The sequence below is a fragment of the Lithobates pipiens genome, unplaced genomic scaffold, assembly GCF_037356315.1.
Source record: "Lithobates pipiens isolate NorthernLeopardFrog02 unplaced genomic scaffold, aLitPip1_a1.2 Scaffold_8, whole genome shotgun sequence".
Classification (NCBI taxonomy): domain Eukaryota; kingdom Metazoa; phylum Chordata; class Amphibia; order Anura; family Ranidae; genus Lithobates; species Lithobates pipiens.
Window position 1 is genome coordinate 224,419,946 of NW_027507903.1, and position 21,788 is coordinate 224,441,733.

Here is a 21,788-nt window from a genome sequence, read left to right on the forward strand (position 1 = left end):
ATATTGCACAGATATTGTGATTAAAACACAGATGTTTTCAACTATAAAAATACCTGAGTATTCAAGTCCTTTGACTACTGAAATGAACGGATGTACTGGTCACGGCTTTTCCACATACAGTGTGCAAGTACTGCATTTGTACACCTAATCTCTGTACAGTTTGTTTAAATGTTAAGCATGATCTACACATACAGATGCTTAGTCACCTAGAACCTGGCAACAGATACCTAAAAGCTGACTATGACTGCCTTCTCCAATACTTGTTTATTGTGTATTTGATCATCTTTTTTAATAAACATTATATGTTGTACACATCCTCACTTATTACAGCTTCCATCTGGATTTTCTTTGTCATTTCTTTTCAGTATTTACATATCTCCAGTAGTTTGTAATTTTTTATACCATAGCATCCATTCATTGCAATCCTTCCCCCTGAAAAAATAGACAATCCAATGTCACTGTCAAACACAGATATGCTAAGATCTATATTGGGAGAAAGCCAATTAAACTACCAACACAGTATTGGTTTCTGTGTGGAAACTGGAGCACTAGAGGGAAATCTACACAGACATAGGGAGAAAATGCAAAGGCAAGTAGGTTGTTCCGTGTATAAAAAGATAATTTCATTTCCAGGCGCTATATGTTCAATATGTAAAGTCTAGGAGATCCACCACCAAGGGCTGTGGGTATGTTAATCAAATATAGCCAGAAAACATATGCTGTAGCTTACATATCATTTAGAGATTGAAAAGAGTATTTTCCAAATTCTTCATCATTCAGTCAAAAATTCCTAGTATTATATGTGTGTAGCCAAGTGCTGGCACAGGAACCCTTTAAAGGACTATAAGGCCTCAAAAGACTCCATACAACTCTTCTGCTGGGACAACAAGTCAAGCTCACTCATGTCCCATTGCCTTCTTATATTTTCACGCAATTAGCCAACTTCTGAATGGGATACAAGATGCTGTTTAGGAAAGGACTGTGGTTTCATTATGTACAGGCGGTATCACAGCAGCAAAGAATCTACAATTCCCAAGGGGCCATGCTGCCTGAGAGGAGAGGCAGAGGTGCACTAAGTGAGCTGCTTTGGGAGACTCAGGACTCTTGGTGCCAGACCGGGGAACTTGCCTTCCAGCATGGCCTAAGCAGCGGTATTCTCCTGCAATCTGGAATTTCTGGGGTAACATTTGACATAGATAATCATATGGAATGTTGCACGTAAAACACCCAAAAAAAAGTATTTTAACCACTCCAATACAGGGCACTTTCACCTCCTTGGTGCCCAGCTTTTAGCACTGTGTCACTTTAAATGGCAATTGCGTTGTCATGCAACACTGTACCCATAGGACATGACATTTTTATCATTGTTATATTTAATCACCATGGGGTTTTTTATTTTTTGGAAAAAAAAATGAAAAAAAAAACAGAATTTTTTTTTTTTTTTTTTTATTTCTTAGTTTCTATTATATTATTTTTTTATAGTTTCTATTATATTATATCTATTATTATAGTTTCTATTATACAATTTTGCAAGTAAGAATTTCTTCTTCACTTACTGATGTGTGCTGATGAAGCTACACTGATGGACAGTAATATGTTGCACTGATGGGGCTACACTGATCATCAGGGCACTGATCAGTGTAAACGTCCCCTGTAACTGGAAAGCTGAATATTGGCTTTCCTTTCCTCATTCACTGACAGCGCTGAAGAAAGGAAATACTGATAACAAGCATTTGTTTACATGTGATCAGCTGTGATTAGACAATGTCCTTTGCCATTGGCTCTATACTCTGATGGGTGATGCACTATGTCTGAGGGACACAGCTCACCACCAATCACTGTGCTGCATGCCCCGGGGGGCATGCACGAGCAGCGTGATGCAAAGGATGTCATATGACGTCCAATCAGGATGGTAAAGTCACCACCCAGCTGTCATTCTACTATAGGTCAGGCAGGAAGGTGTTAAAGGCTTATGTAAATAGTAAAATCACTCCATTGCCACATCCCTATACATTAATTAGAGAACAGAAGCAAACCCCTTGGATCAGACTTTAAACGCAAATTGGACAACAACAGATTAAAAAACAAAAAACTATATTTTATTATACATAGAAAACATAAAAATAGATATTTCCACATAAATGGACATGATTAAAAACTTGTATTTACATCTTGTACAAAGTTCAACCTACCATGGGCAATTGCATTCAAATAAATTTTATTGCATAGTAACGGAAAAGGGAGGCCCTGTGTGTCAATGTGTTTCACTGATTTGCTTCCTCAGGAGTGCACACACACACACAAAGTACTCCCTGGGCGGGCACCAGGGCAATAGCACAAGGCAAGAAGTCTGACCCCCACGTGGTTAAATATATTCAAAAAGTTGCTAATGGAAAAAATGTACGGTATGTTTAAGAATACCCATAAATTCAGATGGCCAAGTGTAGAAGGGGATAGATGGCTGCAGAAGAAAAGGTGTAAGCGTTTGGATAGGTAATAATCGATGGAACCACCGCTAAGTTGAACCAAGTAGGCACAAAGTACAAGCCTGTTCATAATATATTACTTACTGCGGTGTCAAACACAAAAGGAATAGGGCAAGGCAAACTTTACAATACTACAATTCCTTGTCCAGTATCATAACAAATCCCAACGATAAAGTGGTTACAAAAGTACATCTTAAAAATCTCTATCATATGCAGTACTGTCTAGAATGTGTAACCCAAAAACTATTTTTCACTTTTTTAGGTTTGAATAGAGGGATTGGAATATCTATCAGGTTTTTATTGCGTCTGTGTCCTCTCTATTTGTGTTTACCTTTATCCTCTAAATAAAATAAAATTCCAAACTTTGGATTGTGTGCAAAACAGGAACAATGCAGATATCTTTCAATGGAGACACTAGTTCTGGTGACAACTAGGGATTTCCTAATTTTAGAGGATTTTTCCCCCACTTCCTGTTTTGGTTATGTGACAGGAAGCAAAGGGAAACCACCTCAATGGAACACAGATGGAAAAAATAAGTGTTACAGGGATTAAAATCCTTGCCTTGCTCTCTCCAAAATGAAAAAAAATGCATTTATGAGAAATAAAACTAGTGTTCATACAGAAATATTATAAAAATAATTAATAAAAATACATATTTCTGAGGTTAACCAATGTGCATTTTTTCTGGGAACAGACTCATCTATTCATTTTGTAAAGCGTGAGAATCAAGAGAATGTTGCTGTGATCCTACCATTAACCCAGTAATGATGTAACAGAATTATTGCGGGTTCTCTCTTTTACATCAGTATTGAAATTAATATCTATGAAACTGCTTTGTAATAGCTTAAGTCAGGATCCTATTGAGGACAAATATTTGAGGTCTAATATATTAATTTTTAAATTGCTTTTACATTTACTTTATTACTTCGCTCTCTTGCTATTTTGCAATTTTTAAGACCTTCAACACATCTAAACCAGGCTAGACAATACAACTGTATAATACAAATCAGAAACAAACATGCCAACAAGCTTATGGCTAAAATGTTACCCTAACTTTAAAAACAAACTCAAGTCCTCAAAATAATCCTATATAATCCAAAATAATACAGTTATCAATATTTAGGACACAAACCAAGCAATCTGTTTATTTGATTTACTCAACTTGTCAGCAAAGCGTATAGGCACATTTTGCGACACATTTTCCTAGTTATGAGACTGTCTGAAATCTAAGAAGTCCATTGACCATTTTTTACTTTATTGTAAATAAAAATCATGGAAAGTACTGTACATATTTTATGAAATACACCTTATACAAATGTGTACCTTCAAGTACAATATAAAGTGTATTGGAACAACTTGACTTTACATTAGAATGTCTTTAAATATTTAATGCAATGTATAAGTTGAGCATAGGTAAAATGGAATTAATGTAGAAAGAGGAGTCTAAGTAAATGTTATTTTCCCACTGCAAATATTTGAATGACTAGGTAGAAAGACCTTCACAGCTATTTTAGCTTTATATTGTTATTCAAATTACTTCAGGAATGCAGTATTCTTTTTTGCTTTTACCATCCATAGATAAAAGAATACATCTCATAAAAGAGAAATAGCTTCCCCTTTTTGCTTCCAACAGAACCGACCATGTGTTACGATTTCTGTCATATCATTATACCACAAAAGCACAAAATCCTTTAGTGATCAAAGGATTCGTCATACAAGTGAACTGGTAGTATAGCCTGAAGATATTTTTAATTGCCTTTCAGTAATTAGCATGCTGTATACATTAAATGATGGCTAGGTAGATCAGATGCGTATCACAACAAAGAATTTTTTTTTTTAAAGTCCATAACTGTCAAACTATATCCACAAATACAACACACCTACTGTACAAACTTTATTTATGTGAGAAAAAAGTGCAACAATAATTAGGCTGGCATCTTAAAAGGTATCCAAAAAACACATATACAGTATATCTGTTTTAACATGGCTGTAACCTTGACAGGTTTTGGCAATTTGGCTACTTAGGAAGGCTAGCAATAAGTTATATCAGTCAATTGCATGCTCATAGGAAACACACATGAATGTGCCTGATGTGTTTGTGATGGTTCTGGAAAGACAGAAGTGAAAATTGGTTTCAATGGATTGATCGCAAAGTGATTTTTCCCATTTTTGTGAGGAGAACCTGGTACAAAAAGTTCATCTGACTTAAAGGACTTTTTGAAACATTTAATGGTTAAGAGCATCATATGTAGCCAACACATTTTGGGAGAAAAAGGCCTCCATCTTCAAGTTTTCTGCAGGTGATGAAACCATTTGCCTTTAGGAGATGCTAGGTCAAGCCTTAACGCACATCAATTAGTGCATTTAGTGCTTTTATCAAAAATTGATCAAGCCCTGGACAAGTGCATTGGATGTATCAGATGTTCTTTACCATTAAATATTTTAAAAAGTCCTTACAGGGCCTTACTTTTGCACCAGGTGCTTCTCTGTACGCATCCAAGAATGCACTAATGAATATGGATCAGAGCACCCATTAACAGAAATAACCTTTTAGCTGTTAACATTTAACTACACATGTACTGACAAGTGAAACAAGCTTATTGAGCAAACAATACAAGGATTAATGCGCATTAATCCATAACAATAAGAATAACCTTTTTCTAAAAACACACATAAACCTTTGGTTTAAATCAGCTAAATACATTCCAAAACAATAGATGTGAAAAGGCCATACAATGTGTTTTCATTCTAAAGCCTAGTACACACTAGTAGTGTTTATTTTTGGTCAACCCAGCAAGGCTGAACTAATAAAAAAGTGACAGCTCAGGAGGAGCCAAAGAACTGTGCAATGTTAGTACAGCAATCTCCCCTGACATTCTGTTGTGTTCTGACAGGGGGACAGCCACTCTGCCAGAACACTCCGGTCAGCAATCTCAGCCATTGGCTGACAATGCTGATCGGCAGACCAACTGCAGTACACACGGACCAAATGTTGGCTGGTTTCTATTAAAGCACTCGACATTCGGCCTGTGTGTACTAGGCTTAAAGCTGCTACAACCTAAATAAAAAAGGCTGCATGCATGTCCAATGCCACCATGTGGCCTATTTAAACCTAAATGCTGCACTAGCCCTTTTCTGAATGGTCTTCAGTCCTGTTCCTGTTATCCATTTTCTGATATGAATGCTGATCCTGTTAATGACCTGCATCCTTTTTGACCCTGCTCTCCGATTATTCTTATCTGCTCATGTTCGCTGTCTTCCTTTGCTACCAATCTCGGCATGAACTACTGACCATGCTTTTGTCTAGTGAATCTGTATGTCCCTGCTCAATTTTTGCTGACTTCTGCCTGTTCCTGACTTTGAGTCTGCTTGCATCCTTTCACTCTACTATAACTGAACCAGATTTGGGGCTGGACTCCACCCTTAACTGGACTTGGCATTTCTACGGTGCATCGTCCGCTTTGCTTTTGCTCATCAGATAAGAGTGCTCCCAAGTTCCTGCTCACAGCATCTACGCCTTGGTACATTGTCTTTCCTTTGCCCCTGCAGAACCCACCCCAAGGGTGCTCAGATGGCAACTATGCAAGAGACCACCCTCCATCTCAGACTCTGCATACAGGTACACCCCATCTGCTCTCTGCTAGCAGCTGCACTGTGCTGTGGGAGGAGGGAGTGCAGAGGTCCAACCCACCACCTACTAAGGCTGGCCATACACTGTGTGAATTTCTTTCCTGCAACCACCAGCAATGGTCTTCTCCCACAGGGAGAAGACAGTGATTATTGCTAGCAGCTATAGCAGCCGCTAGCGGTAATCATAAGAGAATCAGGCAGGCTGGTTGTACCCAAGTTGATCGATCAACTTGGTACATTCAGACTTCCCAATAAACCTAGGTTCACACTGTTGCGGGTTAGAAATCATGCAAGTTCAGCTGAACTCGCACAATTTCAAACCGGAAATGCAGTCTGACTTCAGGGGTGATTTGACAGACATCTGTGCGAGTTCCTGCACAAATGTCTATTCAAATCACCCCCAAAGTTGCCAAAAGTAGTACAGGAACTACTTTTGGGAATCGGTGCGGTGCCACACTGATCCAGACTGTGCCATTGCCAGCAATTCTACTCAGCTTATTAGTTTGCTTTAAAAGCAATCACAAGTCTTTGCACACTCTTTTTGCTTTTATCCACCTGGCACCCATGTAGGATGGATTTGGCTGTGTTTAAACAAACAGATAATAAGGGAAAATAAATCACTGAAGGCCTAGTTGGGAGGGTTTGGTGCTCTGTATTAAAGTGTGTGAGAAACAGTCAGTAAACTACATGCTAAATAACCAGTTGTGGACACTGGCCATATTACATATGTACAAAAAAATCTTCATTGAAGTTCACAGCATATATGTAGTGTGCCTTGTCCTTCTGCCTATCCTGCAGTGTTGATCGATTTCAGCTGTCAGAATGACAGCCAGGAATTGCTTGATGTAAATAAAGCAACTATTTTAGCTGATGATGTCAAAATACAGACAGATACAATGGGGTTGATTTACTAAAAGCAAATTAACAGTTCACTTTACAGGGGAAGTTACACTTTGCAAAGGAATTATCCCCGGAGTAAATGAGGTGAAGATCTGCTGACTTCCATCATCCAATTGCATGCAGCAAAAATGAATTTTTTTCTTCTCCTAGCACATGATTTGGTATTTTGTTAAGTGAAAAGTGAAAATGCACCACATTCACTAAGCTCTGGGGAAAATCTTCTTGCACAGTGCCTAGCAAATTGAACAGCCTGTTTGCCTTTAGTATAAGTACAATAATTCTACTGTATACAAATAGTTTCAATGCAAGATAAAAAGATACAAAGTAACATTGTTACTTTTGCATTTAATCCATTTCATAGTCTGAAGACCACATGGATTAGCTTTCATCTATATATGATGTCAGTTAAAGCAACCCAACATGCTTTTTTATTTTTTTATTTAATATAGCATGTTTCTTTTGAACTCCTTTTCAATCTGTCTTACCCTAATCAGCCCTAATTAACTCATTGTGACCCTTCTCCGCTTAACCACTTCACATCCAGGCCAATTCTGACATTTCTCTCTTTTTGCTAGAAAATGACATAGAACCCCCAAACATTATGTATGTTTTTTTAGCAAAGACCCTAGAGAATACAGTGGCGGTCGTTGCAACTTTTTATCTCGCACGGTATTTGCGCAGAAATTTTTCAAACACTTTTTTTTCAGAAAGAAAAAAACTGTTTCATGCTTTAGAAAAAAAAATAGTAAAGTTAGCCCAATTTGTTTTGCATAATGTGAAAGATGAAGATACGCCGAGTAAATAGATATCCAACATGTCACTCTTCAAAATTGCACATGCTCGTGGAATGGCACCAAACTTTGGTATTTAAAAATCCCCATAGGCGACGCTTTAAAAATTTTTACTGGTTACATGTTTTGAGTTACAGAGGAGGTTTAGGGCTAGCATTATTGCTCTCACTCTAACGTCCGCGGCAATACCTCACATGTGTGGTTTGAACACCGTTTTCATATGTGGGCGGGACTTACGTATGCGTTCGTTTCTGCATACGAGCTCACGAGAACAGGGGTGCTTTCAAAAAAAAAATTATTGTTAATTTTACTTTTATTTTTTTAGTCTGACACTTTAAAAAAAAAAAATTGATTACTTTTATTCCTATTACAAGGAATGTAAACATCCCTTGTAATAGGAATATGGCATGATCTAACCTATTTACAGTGAGATATGGGGTCAATAAGACCCCCACATCTCACCTCTAGGCTGGGAAGCCTAAAATAAAAATAAAAAACAATCACGGCTTCCCAGCCAAGGTGGCGCCGTTGTTTTGAATGCAGAGGCCGGGCGTGATGTCATAACATCGCGCCCGGCCTCCGAACGATCATAGAGACTCCTGGGACCATCTGGTCTGCCAGAAATCTCTATGATACCATCCAGGGGCTGGCGGATCCTGTGACCGACTCGCCGATGGAAGCGGTGGGTCGGTAGAAGCACCGGAGGGCGGCGGGAGGGGGGGGACGTCCCCTCCTGCTGCCCGTAAGAACAATCAAGTGGCGGAACAGCCGCTATGATCATTCTTATGGTGCAGGGAATCGCCGGCTGAAAATGACAATATCTGAATGATGTCTGTAGCCTCAGGCATCATTCAGATATAACACCACAAAACCCACAAGGTCATATGACGTACCTTTGGCGCCAAGTGGTTAATTATTTTCCTGCTGATTTTTGTATTTCTATTTTTATACATTTTTTTAACCAATAATATATTAAAACGTTGGATTTTTGTTCTTATTTTTTGGGGGTTGCATAAAAGAGGGCGCTTTTTATTTGAAACTTTGCAATGCTTTGTTCTAGAATCATAATTTCAGTATAATTTGAAAACATGGCAAATTATAGAATAAAATGCATACTTTTTATATACAGAAACATTATGTATATTTTTTTATCTAAAACCAATCAAAGTAGAAAAGTGCTTTTTGTGTTGATTTTTTTCCCTATTGATTGCATAAAAACAAATCATTTTAAATCATTTTTACAAGACGATATCACCAAAGAAAGCCTTACTGGTCCTAAAATGAACAATATATGGATTACTTTGTTATCTTAAGTAATGACAAGGTTATTGCCATAAATGTGAGAATCTGGTCTATGGGGTGTACACATGTGAGCTGAAGTGGTAAAAGAATAAAAAAGTGTGTTGGACTTAATCACAGGATTCTTGCTGTTTCAGCAACATTAAAAGAGTTGCCTATCAAGTACCTGCAGCAGATAACCATGTCAGAAATCTCAGCCAGACAGTCCCCAACAGCAGTACTGACTGTCTGACTTTTCATTTTATCTTGTATATTAGTAGGACACCAGTACTAAGGATAATGTGACTAGCATCTGGAGAGAAGAGATTTCAATTTGGACTCCAATAATATACAAATACATTCCAATATCAATGGCCAATTTTAAAGTATTATTATACCTAACAAACTTTGCCAACTACAGTTAGTAAACTATGCTACTGATGGGTCTAGTTGTTATATAACTTTAAGATGCTTTGTTGCAATTTTAATATGCAACACAGATGCCATATGATGATGTACCATGTTATTCTCACCTTATTAAACACACATTTTTTACTAATAGATATTACAACATATGACTTTATGACCAAGACACTCACAAAGAGGTGAGGGGTGGATGTAGGATAATAACCCTACAGAGGTACCATCCCAGAAAAAGCAAAAATATAAAACAAATTAAGTGGGGTGAGACTTGTACCTTGTAGGATTTAATAAAAGCATGTACAAAAAAAGCTTAAAAAACAATCATACTTTACCATATACAAATGGTTGAATAAAAACATTGCAATTAAAGCTAGTTAAAAATCAGTTACTGTTATTTTGTACAGGATGTGCTGGTCCTGACAGAGAATCAAAATGGATTGCCTACGCATTTTGTGAGAGATCCCACTTCATCAGGGCCTTGAAATAGCACAAATTTTGTACATATATTGTAATAACCTACAAACAAGATGATCAATATGAATACTAATAAAAGGTTTAATTATCAACTACGGAAACAAGGGGTTAATCTCTTGATCACCTAAATGGTAACATTACAACATATTGAAAAGCTAAAAGATTAGAGCAAAATTACATTTATTTCATGCTCCATAGTGTGTCAAAAGCCAGAGAAAGAACAAGAGGACAAATGGGAGACAAACAAGAAAATAGAATTCCTTAAGAAATATAATCAAATATCAGTCAATGCCTATATTCCCACCTAGGCAGCTGTGTACGGGATCATATAATGAAATATACTACAGCTTCACCTGTATTATGCCAGTCATTCAGTCCAGTGGGGAGGAAGCATGGGAGGCCCATGAGTATAGCCTCCGTGTCCTCACTGGGAAGAAAAAGCAGAGTCCTATGCAATGGTAATGATGAGACTGCCATAATATCAGTATGCCAAAATGGAGGGGGAAAAAGGGGGGGGGGGAGAGGGAAGGGGGAAAAGGAAATTGAGACAGTAAGGAAAGGAAGGGATTGCAGGGAAAACCAGTAAAGATGGTAAAGAAGGGAGGAGGTTTTCCCTGCTACCCCTTCCTTTCCTTACTGTCTCCATTTCCATTTCCCCCCTTCCCTCTTTTCTCACCCCTTCCCCTTTTCCCCACTCTTCCCTCTTTCCTTCCTCCATTTTGACATACTGATATTATAGGAATCTCATTATTACAATTGCATAGGAGTCTGCTTTTTCTTCCCAGTGAGGACATGGAGGCTATCCCCACGGGCCCCCCAAGCTTCCTCCCCACTGGAATGAATGACTGGCATCATACAGGTGAAACAGTAGTATATTTCATTAAATTATCACAGCTGCCACAGCCGCCTAGGTGGGAATATAGGCATTGACTGATATTTGATTATATTTCTTAAGGAATTATATTTTCTTGTTTGTCTTCCATTTGTCCTCTTGTTCTTTTTCTGGTTTTTGACACACTATGGGGCATGAAATAAATGTCATTTTTCTCTAATCTGCTAGCTTTTCAATATGTTGTAATGTTACCGTTTAGGTGATCAAGAGATTTAATCCCTTGTTTCTGTAGTTGATAATAATTAAAACTTTTATTAGTATTCATATTGATCATCTTGTTTGTAGGTTATTAGAGTATGTGTACAAAATTTGTGCTATTTCAAGGACCTGATGAAGCGGGATCTCCCACGAAACACGTAGGCCACCCATCTTGATTCTCTTGGTCAGGACCAGCACATCCTGGACAAAATAACAGTAACTGTGATTTTAACTAGCTGTAATTTCAATGTTTTTATTCAACCATTTGTATATGATGAATAACTGTAATTGTTTTTTAAGCTTTTATAAAACCCTATGTCAGGGCTGGGCTCGGCCCTTCCTTCTCTAAGCTGGCCGGTCAGCTGTCCGCTAATTGCCAGCGCCCATCTCTCTCCACAGTTACCCAGCTGTTGATGATCCTGCTCATCAGTCCTGCCTACCTAAGCCGTCCAGTCCAGAGGAGCTCTGCCTTCTCCTTGGTCACATCACAAGAAACTATCTCCTGCATTCCTGTTTAAAGACTTGCTTTGCTGACATCCTTTCTGACTACAGATCCTGCTTGTTGTTCCACTACTTTGATCCCCGACTCCTGGCTTGGCTTACTATTCGTTACGGTTACTGAACTTTGGCTATGTTTTGACTATGTTTGTTCTTTTTACGTTTATTATTAAACAAGTGTGATATAACTGTACCTTTGTCTCAGTCTGATTTAATCGTTTCTGACACCCTACAAGGTACATACAAAGTCCCACCCACTTCATTTGTTTTTTATTTATGCTATATTACAATCAACTAGCATTAAACAAGCATTATAATATTTTCATGAAAATGTATACTCCCCACCACCTCAGGCAGGAATATTCATCCTTTAGTCACAAGTACACCTTCCTTACTCTATTCAGCAAAATCTAACCTCCCCATCTAAAACTATATAGCTTCCATCCAGCAATTTACAGCCCTTAGCCAGCAGTAAAGACCTCTACCAACTGCACTTTTAGTCCATCTACAATTACATGTCCTAGCCAATCCTCACATTCCTTCCCTAGCAGGCATTACCCTATTGTATGCCTTATGACGTTTTTAAATATCTATTACATCCCTCCCAGTCATTTGCCTTGATATATGCTTTAAAAGAAAATGATCAAAACAGCCACCCTTTAATCAAGTATTGATTAGGAAAACCAATAATATTGTAAATACAGCAAGAGTAAATATTCAAATATCTCTTTATATTTGCCTTTTGTAATCTCCTTATTTTAATCTCCTTGTAATCTACAGTTGCATTCAGACTAGGAGAAGCAGCAGAGTGAGCAGTTAAGGTTTTACTGCATTGCATAGTCTGTCGGTCTAACACAGTATACATGTCTACAATAGTGCAGAGCATAGAACAATTTCAACAATGTGTTGATACATATCTGTGTAATTAGAAGGCTTTGAGGAAGAGAGGTAACTAAGGAAGTAAAAATTCAACAGGGATTCATTTTCTAGGACATCCTTTAGAAAGATGAGCACCTTTGCCATGATTTCTATTGAACTGTGGCCATGGAGGATACAACTATAACAGCACAAAGTGTTAGGCTGGGTCCACACCATTGCGCAATAGCAGAAGATTTTGGCCGGCTCTCTATGGAGCTGGTTAACATATCTCCGCAGCAGGTCTGGTGCATTTTGCAGAAAAACACTGTGAGTCTTTTTGTCTGTTTCAGGTGCGAATTCAGCACAAAATTGGGGCTGAAATCAGACCTGAAGTGGTGATCCAGCACGCGCCAGACCCCTGCTGTGGGATGGATCCATCCTAGCTGTGAACCGAGCCTTAAAGGATGAGAGCATCACAGGTTAGTGCAAGTCCAGTAAAAGACTATTCTTCATGAAAGGCCCAAGATGTCAGTTTACGGTTACACCACAGTCATTACTTGTGCTGTCTTACAATTGTCTTTTTAGTATAATCCTGTATTGTAGAAAGCTTCCAAGCCTTTATGATGGGAGAGTCTTGTACCCCTTTAACAGGTTGGATTTGTCTTCTGACATTTTATAAAGAACTAATAAACTTTTACTGGCGTTACACTAACCTGCAATGCTCTCATATTTTTACATATTGCTTACACTTTTACGGGGACCCACAGGGATATCACACCTAACAGAGAGCTGCCATTCTTGATCTGGAGATTAAACAGTTTTTTCCCATTTTTATCTAGCACTCCTAACACTCTGTTTGCAGCTATAGGAGTAAGGCGGGACATATATGTGGGGCAAATGATTGATAAAAAGATAAAAATTTTCATCCGAAGTTCTGCTTTGAGTCAATAAAAATGAACAATTCATCTTTATGAACACACTATGCTGCATTTAAAAAAAAAAAAAAAACTGCTTCAGTGCCTTATAAACCTTTGAAAAATATCCCCATGTAAGAACTTTTCAGGATATAAGTTATTTTTCAATGTCAATTTCATATAACTCACTAAATCAATAGCAATGCTGAAAAAAAAATACTTGCGTATTTTACCATCATGTTCCCAGTTATATCATAAACAATCAAGAGATAAATATTACTTTGCAAGAGCTTTTGTAATATATTGTAAATCCTTATTCCTGATTTGAATGCCTAGTTTCTTGTATGAAGAAAAATCGTTATCAAAATAATAACAAAATTAGTTTTTTCCTTACCTGTGCAGGAATAGTCATCAATTTTGATGTACCCAGGTTGGCAAATGCACATAAAAGATCCTGGAGTATTAACACACACAGTGTTTTCTCGACAGTAGTGACGTCCTTCGGCACACTCATCAATATCTAGATAGGCAACAGGAACAGGACAAAAGATTAGTTGTATAATTCTTAGGCTCTTGTGCTTTTATTTAAACTGTATTATGTGCTAAACAGTAATTTTAGGCAACAAGTGAATCCAAACAACACGTGACTAATGCTAGCCACCAAACATTGCAGCTGTGCCCGATATCAAATTCCCTTCAGTTTACAGTAATCTAAATTATCAGCAATCACCTGCAGTAAAAATTGAGAAAGCATGCAGCTGAGTACTCCAGCAGAATGTTGCCAAAATTACAGAAAGACGGGCTCCCTAATACATATCCTATGGTACTACAAAATAGTCAGCTCATACTGCAACCAAGTCTGGAAACTAATCTTGGAATTTACCCAGATACCTATAGCCCCCTCTGCAGAATTGGCTCTTCTTCATATTAACACAAACACTGTCCTGAAATCAGTCAGAATGCTCATCCTACATATTCTATTCTCCTTTCTGCCAAACTTAACCTCATGGGAAATTATTGATCATACCCAATCTATCCAAAATACTGCATACAGAGATCACAACCACAATTATTCACTTGAATGCCTGTTTGCTTTGAAAAACGACTTGTCTAAATGTTATTCCTAGGTCAACCTTGGAGTTCTTACCGGCTATACAAGGGTTGAGTACTGATAAAATGCCTTAAGCTTATTATTCTCACTTATAGTCCTTACACTTCCAAAGTGATACTCTACAGCCAATAACTCATCCCAACTCTTTGACCAGTAACAGAAATGTAGAAACAAGTTCTTTTGTTTCTCTTAAACATATCACTCTGATGTTTAGTATATAGGATTTCTACAATACCTTGTCTCAATGATTCCTTCCAGTATTTTAACTCTTTGAAAGTGCAGTGCCTTCAACTAAAAGACGTGAGCAATTTTCTTTGTTGGGTCTCTTCTATACATTTTTTCCCTAATGTACAACCTCTTTAAACTTCAGTAAAAATGATTGGAATAAAAAATTCACAAAGTACCTCAAATGGTCACAGAGTGTGCATTACCTTATAGTTGTAATATTGTTTTCTTCATCACCAAATCAATTCAGACTTCCAAGTTTATGGGAAAATTTCTTAGTGCTGACTTACACTGTTAGATTTACTGTATATCAGGTTCTTTGTATGTGAGAGTCAGCAAGGAGCCGGGGGTAGGGGGTTTATGTTATTACCTATACCTTATCATAAGAAAAGGTTTTAGGATCACCAGAATACTGAAAAAATGCATTAAGGGTAATTTTATGTATAATGGTCCACTACTGCTATGCATGGATAAAAATAATTTACTGACCAGGTAGGTTTTGCCCTTCATGTTAATCTCAAGATTTTTAGCGCAGTTACATTTTTCTCAACCCACACTCACTTTATTAGTGTTACACTCTCCTGTTACCCTCCCGAGGAGGCCTGAACAGAGTAAATCACAACAGACTTGAGAGAAATTGGAAACTTTGCAAAATAGGTACCTGGACTAATTTTCAGTGGCAAGGGCCTCAACCTATATGAGGCCCCAGAGCATAGTCTCTATAGTCTCAGCTTTCGAGCCTTCATGTCTAAAATAATATAGAATAAATCTATAAAATAAATAAATCACGCAGATCAAAAGCTTTTTCTCAGCTCCAGAGGGCAGGGAGTAGAGCTTTGATTCCACACACCGCACAGCATAGGGCAGGGAGCTGAATGTAATCTGAGACCTGAGTGGAGGGAAAAAGCACACTTCCCTGTACAGTCTCATAGGGAAACATGCACAGCTCAGGCTGTCAATTGCCTGCAGTGTGCTGAAGAAGGAATGGGGCCGCCCCCTGAAATTCCTTTGGTGTTGGCATAACCTGTCAGAAATGGATTCCTGCATAGCAGAGGAAGGATAGATCAGATAGGGACCACACTGGGTGCATTGGATTGAAGCTAGTGAACACTATAGAGGGATCTGGTTTGTTAATTTTTCATTTTAAAGGTTCACAACCAATTTAAGATTTAGCTTTACTAGCTGAAGTTAAATGTCAACCACTTATTGGGAAGTATGCAGCAAGTCACAACTCAAAGCTGTGTACTGTGGTCTTTATTTCACAGATTCTCAAAAAGGTTTAAATGCATAAGAGTGAAGCTACCATTTGGACTAATATTAAGTGCACCCATCGGTACATTGATGAAAGTTTGAGAACCAGTGACGTAAACCATATCCTCTCATTCTCAGTGATGACTTCTTTGTAGTCATGACCAAATGTATTAATTGATAATTTTGTAAAATATTTCCAGTCTGATTTTGCATCAAAATGCATGCTTGCTACGAACACCTAAGGACCAGGAGTAACAAACTATATGGTATAGAATTTTCACTGTGTAGGTTTCTGTGGAACTAAAAGGATAGTAGGGCAGAGATGTCCACCTTAGTCAATGATTTGTTGTGGAGTGGACAAGACTTGGGGAAAATGCAACACATTCTTTTCTTGTATATGCATTAGTGTTGGCACTGACACATTTCCTTATTAAAGTGTAAGTTCACCTTTACATAAAAATCTGTAAGGTGAACTTACACAGGACCCCCCATTCCCACTGACCTTTTGTGGATCTCTAGTTTTGAGCCCCAGTATAACCTTGTCAGGGGTCCAGGGCTTAGAAATCCCCTCGGCATTCATGGGACTTCTTCCCCGCTGACAGGAAGGGCTAGGCGGGTTCTGGTCGGTGCTGCTCATGTGACACATGGCCCTCCTGATGGGGTACGTTTTGGAGATTCAGCTGTGGGGATTTCTAAGCGCGTGGTATACAGATCAGCCAAAAAGGTATATAGTGGCAGTATTTTAATGCAAAACTATTTATAAGCTGTGGGCACGGGGGGGGGGGGGGGTGAAATATTTTCCTATTACTGGGTTTAGTAACACTTTAACTATACATAAAAAAATTGATAGAGCTAGAGGCTGGCTGGTCCATTCAAAAGCAACAGCAGTGATGCCTACTTGCCATTTAGACCCTCTCAATCCAAGTCATTGCTGCCCCAATGCAGAGAAAGCAAAAAAAGTAATGCAACAAAAATTTGCTGCAGGGAATACCACTACTTGTTTTTACTATTAGATGTATATAAATAATATCCATTGTTAGACTTGTACTTTTGCTTGGATTTCATCATCTTACAGCAAAATGCTAGTTTACAAAAAAAGGGAGCGTAAAGTTGAGATTTTGCCTAAAGATGACCAAGCATGGTCTTTTAAAAAGGAATAAATGGTTTTAGATAATATCAAGTGCTGAACACACAGTTGTGCTATGCTTGCTTAGATCTGTCTGTGTAGGCTAGCCTGACAATCCTCTGGGGGTGGTGAATGAAGGCAGTAATGCTATATTTCCCAAAATAAGAATTACAGATTCATTCTGATTTTTCTTCTGCACTGCTACTTCATTCCTCTTTTGTAGAGCATTCTAAATAAGACAGCTAAAATTATCTTATTCCCGTCAAGGCTTGTATGCATTTTTGACACATTGAAGTATCTCTTGTGGCTAGTTATTAACGCGTATATCTGCTGAACGTCTTTCCTCATTTTCTTGACATCTGAACACTGCGGCACATGCGTGTACCCATATTCAGATGTCTAATTAAAATCATACTGCATGGTTATGTTTAACCTCCATGGATGTTCAGTTCTATTTCTGACTACTGTATTAACTAGAATGCTCTATACAGAACGTATGCAAGTCTGGAATAAGTGCAGGTTAGTAAGCAAAGCTGAGTACATACTGGAATGCATCTCCCCAAAAATAGAAGGCAGAGAGAAAACAAAATAACTAAGGTTGCTCATAGACTGGCTGTAAACGGCAGGCAGGGAGATATCTATATATCCGAAAAACGTTGCGATGTCAAGGTTGTGCGCATGTTGCGACCACACACATTACATGTGTTGGTGCTCTGCCCCTACTTCTGTGGGCATTGCTGTGCATTTCACCTCATTTATTTTGAATGGTCTGTTTAAAGCACCACAATGTGAACCAATGCGTGCATTGCAGCACACACCATTGTAGTGTAAATAGGCCTCCATATTCATTGCAATGTTGCATCTTCAATTAGCCAGAATGCAGCATGGAAAGTGTGGGGCTTAAAGCGGTTGTATAGTTAATTTTATAACTTTAACCTACAAGTAAGCCTATAATACGGCTTATCTGTAGGTAAAAGAATATCTCCTAAACCTGTACGGTTTAGGAGATATTCCCTTCGCAATGAGCCGCTGACTTCAGGGGATTCTCGGCTGAAAGCCTGGCAGATGCCGGACTTTGCCGGAAAGAAGTCCCGCATGCACGCGGGAGTGACGACATCGCGGCTCCAGCAACTCACAGCTCCGGAGCCACGATACCCGGAAGACACGCTCGGCGTGGACCAGGTGAGTTACCGGCGCCTCATAAGGATTTCATAATAAGCTAGTATGTGGTGCATACCAGCTCATTAAGCCTTTTGCCTTACAGGTGTAGAAAAAATACATTTGGCGGGTATACAACCGCTTTAATAGGAGGGTGCAAGGATTCACATATCCACAACTCTGGCATACTATCAGTTGCATGCGTTTGAAGTCCCTGTGCCAATTATAGGTGCATTTACAGTATGCCACATTAGACAATCACTATTAAGAACGCATGCTTTGTGTATTAAAAGAATCCAAACAGGGCAGTTAAGAAAAGCCCCAACTAAAAATGACAGTCTGCTGGACCTGGTAATCAAGCCATGCAGAGCTTATTACTAATGTTCATATAACAAAAATGGCGAGGAACGCACTGGACACCTTTCCTGCCACGGTGCTATATACTGGGTATCCAGTGTAGCACTATGACTTTAAGGAGGGGTGGGCTCCCTCTAGGCTCACCTGTCCTCTGCCTATCCATTATAATGCATGTGCTTCCAATTTGGAGGCTTTCAAAATTCAAAGTTAGGACTACAGATACTGGGGTGCCTTGAAAGGGCTCTGAAGCTTATGTATTTTGCAAAAGCGTGCAAACAAAACTGTTTTAAAACGCATATTGTTAGACAGGACAATTCGGTGGGTTAGCAGGCTGGTTGGTAAGTTGAGCTGGCAATTTCTTTGGTTTTGTTTTGCATGTGTTGTCCTTTCATGTGCTGCTTGCTGCAAAGGCCAGCTAGTGGCCATTTGTTTGTATTCATATAAAAAAATATCTGGGTAGCAGTGACCATAATACAATTTCATTTAATGTTAGCTGTAAACAGCAAGCTCATACTGAATAGATAACAATGCTTAACTTTAAGACCTTGTGTAGACTGGGAGGGAATATTGTCATCAAAGAACACAGAACAGTTAGGATATGGAAAAACTTGAAATTGACTGTATGCAAATACACTGCAAAATATAGTTCCATGGGCAATACTTTTAAAAGGCTAAGCCAAATTTATTAAATACCTTCTTGGGCTCTGTGTATAAAAAGGAGCATGGGGGAGCTCCAATCTATAATAGGGATAGTATTGACATAGGTTCACATAAAACAAACTAGCAATTGCGCACGTCTTTATACACCTTCAAAAATTCTAGATTGACAGGAACAATAAAAAAGTTATCTCCTGCTAAGCTACACATTCCAAACTTTTACATAAACAAGAGAAAAGTGTTCTTTTAAACTGAAGATGATCACACTAGAAGGCACTGCTGTCCTCTAGCAATCCCACTGGGTGATGGATAAGCACTGAAACAAAAGAAAGAGCACACAAACTCCCTAGTGTAATGCAATGTATTAATTCCAATGTAAAACCTTAAAAGAATGCACGCACATGGTTCCAGATTAAAATGAACACAAGGTGACACAAGGGGGAGGAAAGGGACACAGAAGTAAGTCAAGGTTTACTTGATGGAGGCCTCGCTGCCGAAGCACATTGTCATGGCAACCGTGATATGCCTCTGTGTCCCTTTCCTCCTCACTTTTGTCTTGGTCTTCTGTCTATGGAGTGCAGCACCGGCTGGACCAGGCACATGCACAGTAGCATCAGCACGCCGAGGAGTGGCTTCCGTGGTTTACAGCTGTCAGCAGGCTCCATTGAGAGCTTTCAGTACACCTGGACCTTACAGCAGCAATTGAGGAGAGTTGTGGACAATAGAGACATGTTCATTTTAATCTGGAACCATGTACAGTGGATATAAAAGGTCTACACGCCCCTGTTAAAATGTCAGGTTTCTCTGATGTAAAAAAAAAAGAAAGAGAGATAGGAGACAAAGAGTAGTCATTTCAGAACTTTTTCCACCTTTAATGTGACCTATAAACTCAATTGAAAAACAAATTGAAATCTTTTAGGGGAGGAGGCAAAAATAAAAATAAATACATAAATGTGGTTGCACAGGTGTGCACACCCTCTTATAACTGGGGATGTAGCTGTGTTCAAAATTAACTTATGTTAACTAGGCATCGGTACACACCTGCCATCATGCAAAGTGCCTTTGATTAACTCCAGATAAAGTTCAGCTGTTCTAGTAGGTCTTTCCTGACATTTTCTTAGTCACATCCTACAGAAAGTCATGGTCCACAGAGAGCTTCCAAAGCATCAGAGGGCTCTCATTGTTAAAAAGGTATCAGCCAGGAGAAGGGTACAAAAGATTTTCCAAGGCATTAGATATACCATGGAACACAGTGAAGACAGTCATCAAGTGGAAAAAATATTGTACAACCGTGGCATTACCAAAAACTTGAATGTCCCTCCAAAACTGATGAAAAGAGGAGAAGAAAACTGGTCAGGGAGGCTGCCAAGAGGCCTATAACAACATTAAAGGAGCTGCGGGAATATCTGGCAAGTACTAGCTGTGTGGTACATGTGACAATCTCCAGTATTCTTCATATGTTTGGGTTATGGGGTAGAGTGACAAGACAGAAGCCTTTTCTTATGAAGAAAAACATCCAAGCCTGGCTACATTTTGCAAAAACACATCCGAAGTCTCCCAAAAGCATGTGGGAAAATGTGTTATGGTCTGATAAAACCAAGGTTGAACATTTTGGCCATAAATCCAAAAGATATGTTTGGTGCAAAAACACTGCACATCACCAAGAGAATGCCATATCCACAGTGAAGCATGGTGGTGGCAGCATTATGCTTTGGGGCCGTTTTTCTTCAGCTGGAACAGGGGCCTTAGTCAGGGTAGAAGGAATTATGAACAGTTCCAAATACCAGTCAATATTGGTACAAAACCTACAGGCTTCTGCTAGAAAGCTGAACACAAAGAGGAACTTCATTTTTCATCAGGACAACGACCAAAAGTATACATCCAAATCAACAATAGAATGGCTTCACCAGAAGAAGATTACAGTTTTGGAAAAGCGCAGCCAGAGCCAAGACCTGAATCCGATTGAAAATCTGTGGGGTGATCTGAAGTGGGCAAATATTGGCAAGTCAAGATGTGCCATGCTGATAGACTCATACCCAAAAAGACTGAGTGCTGGGATAGTATAGAACCTATATTTAAAATGGTCTCAAAGTCTTTATCAAGTAAATATAGACCTGTTAGTTTAAAGTGGAAGTCCACGATAAAACTAAAATCCCTGCATCTATAGCCCCAACATTCTAACACTGGCTATGTGCATTTGATGAAGGCCTAAGGCTGAAACGAGTCTGAATTTTTTGGATGATATTACTCATGTAATGCTTAAATATTTTCTATGGAGAAGCTGTCGAATTGCCGGCCTGTACTTTCTATGGATTTTTTGTAAGCTTAATTGGCCAGAGCACCGACTACTCTACACACCAACTATACTATATAGCGGTAGAGTTTGGGTGAGTTTTTCTCTTGCAACATTCTAACACTTACCTCTTTAGCCCTGAAAAGAAAAACTCGCAATACATACCTTTTCTGTTGGCAATCCGACCCAATCTCCAGCGGCGGAAGCTCTGATCCCACACTGAACTGTCAGCCACGGTTTTGCTGTGTGGGTTTGTGCAGATGACACA

At 38.8% G+C, this 21,788-nt stretch overlaps 1 protein-coding gene across 1 annotated transcript in view; it reads right to left on the reverse strand.

Annotated features, from left to right (window-relative positions):
• NELL2 (neural EGFL like 2) overlaps window positions 1-21,788 on the reverse strand; it is a 438,239-nt gene that overhangs the window by 110,509 nt on the left and 305,942 nt on the right. Inside the window, exon 13 of the mRNA XM_077472831.1 lies at window positions 13,737-13,862. Within this exon, the coding sequence (XP_077328957.1) occupies window positions 13,737-13,862 (126 nt within the window). The remainder of the gene's footprint in view (window positions 1-13,736; window positions 13,863-21,788) is intronic.